The 13,896-nt window shown below is 34.7% G+C and overlaps 1 protein-coding gene across 1 annotated transcript; it reads left to right on the top strand.

The window, feature by feature from the left end:
- Positions 1–8,119: 8,119 nt before the first annotated feature.
- Positions 8,120–13,896, top strand: LOC107460254 (plasma membrane ATPase 4). Its single transcript, XM_016078607.3, is given in 16 exon segments — positions 8,120–8,258; positions 9,502–9,621; positions 9,720–9,956; positions 10,126–10,204; positions 10,207–10,787; positions 10,893–11,015; positions 11,108–11,212; positions 11,305–11,614; positions 11,700–11,938; positions 12,033–12,065; positions 12,162–12,243; positions 12,348–12,508; positions 12,603–12,770; positions 12,857–13,039; positions 13,141–13,322; positions 13,458–13,896. Coding segments are annotated over 16 exon segments (2,748 nt in total). The 5' UTR covers positions 8,120–8,210; the 3' UTR covers positions 13,555–13,896.

Raw genomic sequence — 13,896 nt, 5'->3', positions numbered from 1 at the left:
TGAAATAAAAGAATTAACAAAAAAGGTCGAAAAATTAAATGACACCCTAAACACTAAGTTATGACAATAAATAAAGAGAAAATATATGTAACCTATCAAGACAAGAAACAAGAGCTCTTTGAAAGAGAAAATCGGTTGAATTATTTACAGTTTTCTGAAATAAATCAAAGAGCATTTGAAGCTCTAAAAATAATCTATGACAAATTGAAAGGAGAAGTTGAAGAGTTAGAAAAATTGATAGAATCTCTAGAAAATAGTGATGAATCGATGATAGAATTTGCAGAAATTCTAAGATAAATAATGAAGTATACAAAGATTGAAAGACCAGAAAACAAAATAAAAAGACATAGGGCGAAAAAATTAAAAAGTAAAATAAAGGAGTATAAAAGGGAATTAAATAATCTTCAGTTCGAAATTAATGACCTTATAATAAAAAGGATAGAAATATGAACAAATATAAACAAGTTGGAGCTAAACTTAAAAAATTTATAAATGCCTGGAACACCATACTATGACTTAAAAGAATTAAAGCTGTTGAAAGAAAAAATGGAAAATGAAGTTGAAAAATTAAAAAGATATTTAGAAACAACAGAAAGTGTAGAAATAAAAGAAGTTTTGGAGGATTTGAAAAATTATATTAAAGAAAAAGACAAATAGATAAAAGATTTTATATACAATAATGAATGCAAAAAAGAATATTATAAACTAAAACAAGATTGAAAAACTATAAAAATGAAATCAGAATTAGTAATAGTAGAAATGCTCAATACTTTTGATTATGAAATTACAAATTATAAAGTACCACCAACCAAATCTATACAAATTATAAACTCATTCAAAGCAAGATATGAAGAGTTAATAATTTTGAAAAAATTACATTTAAAAATTTGGTATCAGAGCCAAGTTAACGATTAAGGGTAACACTTTCTCTTTAAGCAACACTTTTAATAACACGCTTTTTCAGCTACAAAAGGATAAAAATCTGTACAGACACATCTGTACACTAGATGGCCCCTATATAGTATCTCTCGTTTTAAATATGTTTATTTTAGAGAAATTTTATTGGTTTAAATAAATATCTAGCTATATCATATATTAATGCAATATTTATTGAATATTTTCTTTCCCTCAATGCCCTTAAAATATTCATCAGGCTTGTTCCTTTAATTTTTATCTTTTCCACGTTGAAATCCTTTTACATTTTACCGCAATTAAGCTGGAATTAGTCGTTTAATTAGTAAAATTTGGATAAATCATAAAAAAATGCATTCGAATGATTTTATTATCAATAAAAATATTTTTAGATTTTGTTATTGATAAAAATATTATTAAATTATATAAAAACGTGATAAAATATACAACCGGAAACGTTTTAGTTATTGCAAAAAATGATATAATAAATAAAATTTTTGATGTGATAAATAAAAATTTACAAAAATATTATTTGTATACTAAAATCATTCATTAATGTATTTCTGTATAAATATATATGATTCAATTTATTTTCAATGTGTATTTATATTTTAATATATATTTTATACTGATAATTGATTTTAGTGGCTGATTTTTGTTGGGAATAAGACATCATTCCCCCTTGAGAAAACACTTTTGACAGAGAAATAAAATAGACACAATCACAACACAAGAATTTAACGTGGAAACTCCAATTACCGGAGAAAAAACCACGGCCGTTGTCAAATGACAACCAGAGAATATCACTATGTGAAAATTGTTACAACACATAGACTTCTTTCTCTCTAACACCGGCACCCTAGTACACCCACACTCTCTCAAAGCAAATATCTAACTACACCTCACAACACTCTCTAATAAAAGAGTACAGAGGAAAAGAAAAATCAGATACAAGCTTAAAGTGTTTCTGACTGGTGCAAAAACAAATGGAGAACTTAGCCTCATATTTATAGCCTAGGCCACCCACTCCATTTGCTATCCTAAGCAATGTAAGACTAATTCAACAAAATCCTAACAATCTCCACCTTGATTGAAATAGTCACACATCTTCAGCTTCCATTGTCAACACCGACAATTCTTTGCTGCAATTGTCTATACCGACAATCATAGTTCAGAGAACTATTATACTCCACCATGAAAGTATACTCACTTGGAATTAGACTACTCCAAGCATTTTGCCTTGGTACAGATCGAAACCTTGCTGAAAATTCATGGTGCAACTTCCAAATTGGCTTTTCCTGGAAGTTCTTCAGCCATCGACCTAACTCCGCCACACACCTTGCATCTCAACGCCAACCAATGCCCGTGTGCAATTGTGGACCCGATTGCCACAGCTTATCCTTATCCATGGCAGTGTGGCAATACCATGAGGATACCTTCTTATATTCTACGCCTTGTGCAAACCTGATTGTATTAACACATCTTTGACTTGTATTTGCCACAAGCCAAAATTGATTATTCCATCAAATTTCTCTATTTCAAGCTTCACAGCACTTGAATATCCTGACATTGTTGCAACCGTATATTGGAATAGTATAACTCAACTGTAGACCATACACTATGAAGGGTCCCCAGGAAAGAGAGGTGGGTCACAATAGACACACTTAAATACCAAGTCTTTCCTTAGCCAGAACATTTCCAAACTACACTCTCACAGTGTCACACTGCCTTCCAACAACAACAGCAGCAACCAAAGATCAACCTCAAGCTACAGGACAAAGCACTCTCACAGTGTCACACTGCCTTCCAGCAACAACAACAGCAACCAAAGATCAATCTCAAGCTAAGGTCAGATTAGGCTGCAACCACAGAGCATACTAAGAATAAATTCCACCGAATCGAAGCTCTGATATCACTTGTTGGGAATAAGACACCATTCCCCCTTGAGAAAACACCTTTGACAGAGAAATAAAATAGACACAATCACAACACAAGTATTTAACGTGGAAACTCCAATTATCGGAGAAAAAACTACGACCGTTGTCAAATGACAACCAGAGAATATCACTATGTGAAAATTGTTACAACACATAAACTTCTTTCTCTCTAACACTGGCACCCCAATACACCCACACTCTCTCAAAGCAAATATCTAACTACACCTCACAACACTCTCTAATAAAAGAGTACAGAGGAAAAGAAAAATTAGATACAAGCTTAAAGGTAGTGTTTGTTTGCAGAGACTAGAACTGATACTGGGGGACAGGGACTCAGTATTGTGTTTGTTGAGGTAGAGACTAGCACTGAAAATTGTGTCTCTGTCTCAATAATTTGAGTATTTCAGTGCTTCAAAAATTTGGGGACACTAGAGACTGGGACAGAGACAGAACTTCATCCAATTCTTTTATCACTAAAATACCCCTAATGTAATTATGTAATGCCAACATTACCCTTTGCAAATCTCAAATTAGGGCTCGAGTATATTGCCAGCCACTCGAGGACATCTTCTCTTTCTTGCTTGAAGGAGGTGCTGATCGGCGTCCAGAGTGAAAGGAGAAGCCACCGCGCCGGACGAAGAACTTGAAGGTAAGCCGTTGGCACTTCCCACGTCCTCTTCCGAGTCTTCCATTTTGGTGATGTGTTGTTGCTTCCTCACAGATTTGGTGGTCCGACGAAGCTACTGGAGGGAAGCTTCGGTGTCGGTGTGGATGCCATCTGGGAGTTGTTGCGAGCACAGCTTCGTGTATCCAGGTTAGTTAAGCTCGTTTTCTTTGATCTGGGTTGTGGTGTCTTCAATTGGTGTGTTATCCAGTTCGTATGAAGGGGTTCGGTTGTGAATCATTTTGTGGCTTATGCTCTGTTTGTGGTTTACTGGGTTTGGGAAGTGGGAGAAGAAGTGGGAGAAGAAGGTTGAAGTGGATTGAATGATTTATTTATTGTTTAGGGGTCCTGAAAAAGGCATAGTAAAAATTGAACATAGAGGATTATTCATTGAAACAAGCTGTGTAGAAGGTTAACCACCACAAATTGCATGGTCAATTCGAATTTATGCATGTGTTCAGTGTTTATCTAATTCATGAATGCAATTGAAAGACAGTGCACGTTGTATATGACAAATAGAATCCATTTTTTATGTTGTAATTAGGTTTTCATAGTTCGTGACAACTGACAATGTATGAAGTTGTGTCCATGGTTGTGATGTGTTTATTTTTTGTGAATCTGATGCTATGTTTGTAGTTAGGGAATAAATGAAATGAATGAGGAAATCCTAATTGAGAAGCTGTCATTGCTTTGTTGTCAACCATGCTTTTCGTAAAAATTCCAATGCCCAAACTGCATACTCCCTGTAAAGTTTTGTCTTTCATATTCTTGAAGTTAATAAAAATGTATGGTAACCATTTGTTAGGAAGAAAGCACGTGATTAATAAATAAATGGTAAGGAAAATTCTGAAGTTGTGTAATTAGTTATGTATAGAGGAACACTACTTTTATTCTTGCAATTGATAATTTTGTATATCCTCTTGTACTTTTCCCTCTCTATTTCGCTGTTTTAAGTTCATTGACTGTTTATAAGGTACCGTTTGTTTTGCAGTATTAGGACAGAGACTGAGAGATTGAGACACAGCATCATGTTTGTTGGCTCAGAGACTGGTACTAAAGTTTCTGTCTCTGTCTCCAAAATTTCAGTATTTCAATGCCTCCAAAATGTAGGGACACAGGGGACTGATATTTTTAGAAACAAAGACTGAAACTTTAATAACATTTTATACCTAAAATACTCTCATTTTAATTAATTAATTCCAATTTTATCCTTTGTGTAAATTAAATTAGAATTTTATTCTTATTTCAATTTTTATCTCTCACTTGGCACCAAACAGAATACTAAAACTTATTTCAGTCTTTGTCTCTTAGTCTCTGTCTCTCAGTCTCAGTCTTTCAGTATCTGTCTCTCCACCAAACGCTACCTAAGAGACTAGCTACCCTAGGTCAGCTTCTGCATGAGCTTAGTTTTGTTTCTATTTTTAAATGATAGTAAATAATCATAATGTATGCCAATTTCTCTAATATTTTAACCTGAAAAGATTTTTATTAAGTAGCTTAGGTTCCGTTCATGTATAATAGATAATTTTGAGCATGATTGTATAGTAATATTACTCACAATTGAATGATCATGCAAATTACGTGATTAATCGCTACTTTGGTAGTTTATAGTTAGTTAAGGGTGTAAACAATGTTTTACTTTCTTTTTTTTATTTTTTTTATTTTTCCCTAATACGTTTAAATTTGCGCAAAGAAATTTTTTTAATTGAACAGTTATTCCCCATATGGCAGTTAGAATTAGGCACAGAATAAGAGTTGAAATTGGAATTGGACATCCAATTTCAAAGTATGGTTGACAATAGGTAGGGTAGGATAGGGTTTGAATTCTACTTTAACTAGTGTTAAACCCGTGCGATGCACGGACTTATATTTAAATTTGATAACTTAAATTAAAAAAAATATTTTATAACCATATATTTTTTAAATTTAGTATAACACTGTCATCGTCGTTATATAATAAACGTGTTAAATATGTTGTTTTATCTTTATTCAAAGTAAAATATAAATAAAAGAGTTTTAAGTTTATAAGATTCTTGAATCATAAAGAGGGAGACATGAAAAAATAAGAACATATATAACTGTAATAATAGCATGTTAATTTTACACTAAAATTTATATCAAAAAGCTAATAAAAATTTATCGACAATCTAGTATCTTACTAACTTCATTAGAAAAGCAATTGGCTTAGGATGTTGTATTCTTTGTTACACATTTCATTTCAAATCTGGAAAAAGAGTTCTAGATAAATTACTTATATCTATAGTAAATATTTGTATGAAAGTGTAAATCATAACATGCTATTAAAATGAAAATAATATTATTCTTACCTAAATATTATTAAAAACCTCTTTGAACACGACATTTGTTGTTGATGACTTTGGATTGCCATCTTCGTCTAGAATTAAAACCCTGAGGCCACTGCGACTCTTAACTCTTGATATAGCAACATAAAGTTGTTCATGGGTGAACACAGATTTTGGCAAATAAAGCCCTACATATGATCATGATTGACCTAACTCTTATTAATGGTCATTGCAAAGCATACTGTTAATGGAAATTGAGGTATCTTCTTCCACCTTCGATTCTTCCGACTCTGAGTATACAAATACTAAATACATACTCATTTTATACATAATGATTAAATTTTAGTAAGTTAATATTCATATTAATCTCTGAAATTATATTTTTACTCTAATTTAGTTACAAATAAAATTTGGATTCATTCCATTTAAGTTTTTCAACTTAGTATTTATAATCAACGTTGATCCATGACCTTATTTTTGTCATAAAATCATAAACAGTGTATTGAAATGGACTGGCACTAACGAGTTAGACTTTCTAATGACCATTTGATTTGATAATTGAAATTTTTTTACTTCTATATTTTTTTTTTGAAGCTTTTAAATTCCTAATCTAAATTTTACATAAAAGTTTTAAAGATTTTTAAGTAAAAAATTGAGGTCAATTGTCACATTAATTAGTAATTAAAAAGTCCAACGTGATAGTCGTTAGTCTATTTTTGAATATTATTAACCATTCTGCGATAAAAAATAAAGTCAAAGATTAACTGTAAAGTGAGTTATGAATCTCAAATTAAAAGACTAAATTGAATAAATTAAAACTGTAGATATCAAATTAATAAACAAATATAACTTTAAGGTCCAATAGAAATATTAGCTCGATTTTTGGTGTATATATATTCGAAAATGTTTAATAACAAAAAAAATTAAAATTTATTTTATTTAATATAGAGAAAGGGTTAGTTAAAGATTTGTGTCAAAGTCAAAAAGGGTAAGTATTAGTACGTGTTTTGTAAGTATTAGGGTTTGCTTTGACCGGGTTTGGCACCAAAGGAGGTGGGGAATGAAGCCGCCGAAGAGGAGGCTAACCGTGAGCTTGACCACATGTGATCCCTAGTATTAGTCAATCGCAGACGTTGGAAAGATCAACGGTGTGGAAGAAATGCAAAATTGAGCAACCGGCAAAACTGAGAACACCCGCAGGCAATTTTCATGAGGATTTCTGGGGCTTTATTGCTAACTATATCTATAATTTCGAAAACATTTTAAAATATAAACATTTCTTATATGAAAATTTGTCGATTTTTATTGGAACCTGAATTCTCAGCCCAAAGTTCCTAAATCCTATTCCTATTCCTATTGATATTGCTTTAATGTTCTTTTTTAATCATATTATTGTGGGGCTCACGTACTTAAAGTCTTTTTCCTTTTTTTTTCCTCATAATAATCATATAATTTTTATGAACAAAAATGAAAAAGAATGAGGGAGGCTTCGAGGTTCTCTAGCTGTTAGCGTGTTTTCAGATTTGTTTGTCCCGCTTATTTTGTCCACCGATATGCATAATATGTTCACATCTAAAATTTTAAAATGAATCAAAACATAAATAATGTATAAAAGAAAAGAGATCAAATCTAGTTAAAATGTTAGAAATATATGACATATATTCAATCCATATAATATTGCATTAGTTTTTTTCTTCAAGTATAATATTGGTATCTTAAAATTTAATAAACAAAATCTAATAAAATCTTATCTTTAAAAATAGTAGACTAAAGAGTGATTGTGTTAATTGTAGAAATATAGTTTTAAAATCTCATAGATATTTTCATTTATTTCGTGAGATTCACAAGAATTTTAAAACTTTTCAACATTCAATTATGATAAGATAATAATGATAATATGGTAAATTGATTATATATTAATATATAGTAACAAATCCCAGGACATAAATGTAGAACATAAAATTACAATCATTTGGGGGAGAAAGCAGTAAAAATAAACTATATAAACATTTAATTTTGTTCTAAAAAGATTTTTTCTTTTTGAAAAGAGAAAAACTGAAATACAAAAAAAATCTAAATAAGAAATACAAATACAAGTAGTACAAGTTATAACTAAGAAAAACCCTAGTGACCTGAAGTCACAACTCACAACTCATGTGAGGTAATGAACTAAAAGAGAGTCAAAAGGTGTGGGACCCCATCAGCGTCAACCAGGAAACCGCAACCGACAAGTCACCGGTATAGAGGAGAGAGAAACACACACCCGTTGGGGCTTCGCATTCGCAATTTGCATTCGCCACTCACCACTCACTAGCGTATATATATAGAGACCTTTGCATTCTGGGTTAGCTCACAATCCTCCTTTAATTTTGCTTCTTCCAATTCCTTCCTTCAATGGCGGCAATCACCCTAGAGGAGATCAAGAACGAGACTGTTGATTTGGTATATTCATATATTCTTTCCTTCACATACTCTCTCATTTTATTTTCTGCATTTTCTTTTTCTCTGCAAATTCTGTTACTGCTATGTGCTTTTGAAAATTTCAAGTTTCAACGCAAGTCTCTGAGAACTTGAGATTTCTTAACGATTATTATTTTCCTCGCTCCGATCTGCATCCGTATAAGAGTTGTAGAGCTGACGCACGTAGGTCGTAGGCAAATACATACATACATACATACATACGGTGTGAAAGCTAAGCGATCGTTGATTCCAAAAGCAAGAGTCCATAACCGTAGAGATAGATGGAGTAGTTGTATGCTCTTTCCTTTTGTTTGGATCGATGAGGGGACAGAAAGTATACGGTTTTGAATACGAATCAAATTTTCTCATTCGTCCAAGCTGTGAAGATTATTTTTCGTCTGTCTCTTTCTGTGTCTGCGCCTTGTTTGGTTTTCAGGAATTTTAAAAGTACTTTTCCGTGGTACTTTCACCTTTTCCTCTTGTCTGGCCGCCCCTCCCACCATCTTTATTATTAACTCTTTATTTAACGCCCCTCAGTCCCAGTCAGGGACCACAGCTTTTTCTATATTTATTTATTTATTTTATTCACTGATTTTCCCGTTATTTTTTATTTCTCCACTTTGCCCTTTAAAACTCCTATATTATACAATTCTCTTAATTCTCAATATATTAAATTCGTACTAGTGGGTTAATTATGGACTGTGTTAATTATTCGTGAGATCTAGGGAATAGGGTAATTGATTCAAGGTGTGGTGAAGTAAAATGTAAACCAAACAGGTCCTTAGTGGTGCAAGCTTTGGAGGCACTTTTTCACGTGGAGGCCAGGGACCGTTGCTCTGTCTCGTCTGACACTAACACAGTAATAGTTTAGGGTGCTCTATAGTCAACGCTTTCAATTCTTCGTTCATAACACCGTCTTCACAGCCAAATACATTTTCTCATCTATTCACATCTTATTCATTATCATTAAAACGTGACATACTGACACATGCCTATGTACCAATAAGTAAGGGTTGATATAAGTAAATAGAAAGCTTAAAGCTATCATGTTATGCATGTATATTAAAAACTAGAGTATGCAATTATGGATGTATAATCATGAATCTTGAAGTGACTAAGAATGTAGCATTATTTGTTGAGGAGGGGGACATGCATATGCAGGGTATCTGTTTAAGGAATCCAATCCAATTTTATAACATCACTTGTTCGTTTATAATCATTACAGGAGCGTATTCCTATTGAGGAAGTGTTCCAGCAACTGAAATGTTCGAGAGAAGGTTTGTCATCGGACGAAGGAGCCAATCGGCTTCAAATATTTGGCCCAAACAAGCTAGAAGAGAAGAAGGTTCCTTCCTTATGATACATTGCCTAAAGTAATGCTTTTCTAACACACAGTTGCTAAGTGCATTTGCTGATGGAAGCAAATTTCAATGTTGTATGTAGGAAAGCAAACTCCTCAAGTTTCTTGGGTTCATGTGGAATCCCCTGTCATGGGTCATGGAAGCTGCAGCTATCATGGCTATTGCACTTGCAAATGGTGATAGCAAGCCTCCGGATTGGCAAGATTTCGTTGGTATCATTTGCTTGTTGTTTATTAACTCCACCATCAGTTTCATTGAAGAAAACAATGCTGGAAATGCTGCTGCTGCTCTTATGGCTGGACTTGCTCCCAAGACTAAGGTAATCAATTCAAATACTTTCATGCTTATTGAATTTGTACTCCGACAGATACGTTTAGTTAATGTGTCTATTTAAACTAACCATACTCATGAAAAGGAGAGCTTTTACATCTCAATTGTTGAAAAATAAATATAAATGATTATGAACTCTAAATGCAATGTGGTTGCAGGTCCTTAGAGGTGGAAAATGGTCTGAGGAAGAAGCAGCAATTCTGGTCCCTGGAGACATCATTAGCATCAAACTAGGTGATATGAGGTTTTCTCTGGCTCAACTTGTAAACAAGGTGAAATTGAAGCCGTCGTCATTGCAACTGGTGTCCACACATTCTTTGGCAAGGCAGCACACCTTGTGGATAGCACCAACCAAGTTGGACACTTCCAGAAGGTTCTCACAGCAATTGGAAACTTCTGCATATGTTCCATTGCTGTTGGTATGTTGGCTGAGATCATAGTCATGTACCCTATTCAGCATCGCAAATATAGAGATGGAATTGACAACCTGTTGGTCCTCTTGATTGGTGGAATCCCCATTGCTATGCCAACTGTGTTGTCTGTCACAATGGCCATTGGCTCTCACAGGCTCTCTCAGCAGGGTGCTATCACCAAGCGTATGACTGCCATTGAAGAAATGGCCGGCATGGATGTCCTCTGCAGTGACAAGACTGGGACACTCACCCTGAACAAGCTGAGCGTTGACAGGAACTTGATTGAGGTTTTTGCAAAGGGTGTGGACAAGGAACATGTTATCCTTCTTGCTGCAAGGGCTTCCAGGACTGAAAACCAGGATGCAATAGATGCTGCCATTGTTGGAATGCTTGCCGACCCAAAAGAGGTTTGTGAGTTGTGACTGGTATCAATACCATTGAGTTCCTTGTTAGAAAGAAAATGTTGATGTCAATGCTTATATAATATTTTAACAAATCTATTCCTTCTGCAGGCAAGGGCTGGGATAAGAGAGGTGCATTTCTTGCCATTCAATCCAGTTGACAAGAGAACAGCTTTGACTTACATCGATTCTGATGGAAATTGGCACAGGGCAAGCAAAGGTGCTCCTGAGCAGGTAATCTCATTGTTCACACTTAGGGAGATTTGTCAATTGTTACCAGTAGGCAGTAGCTCCATTGATGCTGATCTAATTTTCTTGGTATACAGATCATTGCCTTGTGTAACCTTAGGGAAGATGCTAAGAAAAGGTGCCATGCTATTATTGACAAGTTTGCAGACAGAGGGCTTCGTTCGCTCGCTGTTGCTAGACAGGTTAGGCCATATATGATCTTCATGTTTAATTTTAACTAGGTTCTGAGGTTTTGCATTCTCTTTTGCTAATCCCCTTGGTGCAACTTCTGCAGGAAGTTCCAGAGAGAACAAAGGAAAGTGCCGGTGGTCCATGGCAGTTTGTTGGTTTGTTGCCACTATTTGATCCCCCAAGACATGATAGTGCTGAGACTATCCGACAAGCTCTTAACCTCGGCGTAAATGTCAAGATGATTACTGGTGATCAACTTGCCATTGCTAAGGAGACCGGCCGGAGGCTTGGGATGGGAACAAATATGTATCCGTCTGCTTCCTTACTTGGTCAAGACAAGGATGCAAGTATTGCTGCACTTCCAGTGGAAGAGCTGATTGAGAAGGCTGATGGATTTGCTGGAGTATTTCCAGGTTCACACTTTACCATTTCGTTAAAATTTTCCATTTCCTTCTTTTTGAGATATGTACTTATCAACTCCTATCTATATACATACAGAGCACAAATATGAAATTGTCAAAAAGTTACAAGAGAGGAAACACATTTGTGGAATGACCGGAGATGGTGTCAATGATGCTCCTGCTTTGAAGAAGGCTGATATTGGAATTGCTGTTGCTGATGCCACTGATGCTGCAAGAAGTGCTTCTGATATTGTCTTGACTGAACCAGGATTGAGTGTTATTGTTAGTGCAGTCTTAACCAGCAGAGCTATTTTCCAAAGAATGAAGAACTATACGGTTGGCTGCTCTCTTATTTCTTAATTAACATAATCTCCTTTGCTCTTGCTTTATATAAATTGATTTAATTTGTTTTATTTTCTTTGCATTTCAGATCTATGCAGTATCTATCACCATCCGTATAGTGGTAAGTGGATAGTAATGTTATTACCATATGTATTTCATTATGAAAAGGATTGAATGAATATTAATCAATTTCTGTTCTCTTATTTTCTGAATGCAGTTTGGCTTCATGCTCATTGCACTTATCTGGAAGTTCGACTTCTCGCCTTTCATGGTTTTGATCATTGCCATTCTAAATGATGGTAAAGCTTCAACTAGATATTCCTTTTGAAATAGACTTGAATTCTATTAATGCCTATGCTTATTGACACTGGAGATCTAAACCCATTCATTTTCATACTATTAGGAACAATAATGACAATTTCGAAGGATCGTGTGAAGCCATCTCCCTTGCCTGATAGCTGGAAACTGCAAGAAATATTCGCCACTGGGACTGTTCTTGGAAGTTACTTGGCATTGATGACTGTCATATTCTTCTGGGCAATGAAAGAAACTAGCTTCTTCCCTGTAAGAAATATATAACTGCCATATATTCCAGCATTTATCTTGTTAGAGTTCTATTTTGAACCAAACTTATAGCCCCCATGATTATATTTTTCAGGAAAAATTTGGAGTTAGACACCTTAGTCATGATGAAATGATGTCTGCTCTATATCTACAAGTCAGTATTGTTAGCCAGGCTTTGATCTTTGTAACTCGTTCACGCAGCTGGTCTTTCGTTGAACGCCCCGGATTGTTATTGGTCTCTGCTTTTATTATTGCTCAGCTGGTAAGTGTGATGCTGATCCAAATAGAATGTAACTCGTTTCTTTCTAGGGAATAACATTTCTAGCTTGTTGCATATTGTCTTTGCAGATTGCTACAATCATAGCAGTATATGCGGATTGGGGATTCGCAAAGGTGAAAGGAATTGGTTGGGGTTGGGCTGGAGTCATCTGGCTCTACAGTGTTGTCTTCTATATTCCTCTGGACTTCATGAAGTTCGCCATCCGCTACATCTTGAGCGGCAAGGCTTGGGTAAATCTGCTAGAAAACAAGGTATTTTCTTTGCTCATTCAGTTATTCCTCTTTGTGCAATGTTGAAATGAGAATTTCCAAGAGTAGATTTTGAACTCTTGTCTAAAAAATGTGCATGGCAGACTGCCTTCACCACCAAGAAAGACTATGGTAAGGAAGAGAGGGAAGCTCAGTGGGCTCTTGCTCAGAGGACTCTGCATGGTCTTCAACCACCGGATACTTCCGGCATCTTCAATGAGAAGAATAGTTATAGGGAACTCTCCGAGATTGCCGAGCAAGCCAAGAGAAGAGCCGAAGTTGCAAGGTTAGCAACCTCTCCCTTTACTGAATACTTTTGCATGCATACTCATGAGGCACTTTTAATGCTTGTTTCATTTTGGTTTTTGTTTGCATACAATTACATGAAATTTTTCTTTATAATTTCACCTATGTTTTACAGGCTTCGTGAGCTTCACACACTAAAGGGACATGTTGAGTCAGTGGTGAAGCTAAAAGGTTTGGACATTGATACAATCCAACAGCACTATACTGTCTGAACAACACTCCAAAATTGTAGATAGAGTTCAATTCAATGGCATACCTACAACAAAGAGAAGAGAAGAAGACGTAACTTTTTTTTTTAAATGGTTACTGTTGTTTACCTTTTTAATCTGAGATCGGGTGGGTGTTTTTATTTGTCTTCTTTTTTTATTCGATGACAAGGGCAAAGTAGTTTTAGATTCAGTCCTTGATTTCATATGGTTTAGGGTGCTTTTGGTCAATTATCTGTTGTTCGCTTCAACTGTATGTCCTATTTAGGTGGCTATTATAAGAGAAATCATAAATGTGTCAATATTGGGATTCTTTTTCTTCAGATTGGAGAAGAACTGTTATTCTTA

The sequence above is a fragment of the Arachis duranensis genome, chromosome 1 (assembly GCF_000817695.3).
Source record: "Arachis duranensis cultivar V14167 chromosome 1, aradu.V14167.gnm2.J7QH, whole genome shotgun sequence".
Classification (NCBI taxonomy): Eukaryota; Viridiplantae; Streptophyta; class Magnoliopsida; order Fabales; family Fabaceae; genus Arachis; species Arachis duranensis.
This window is presented reverse-complemented; position numbering and strand designations above follow the sequence as displayed.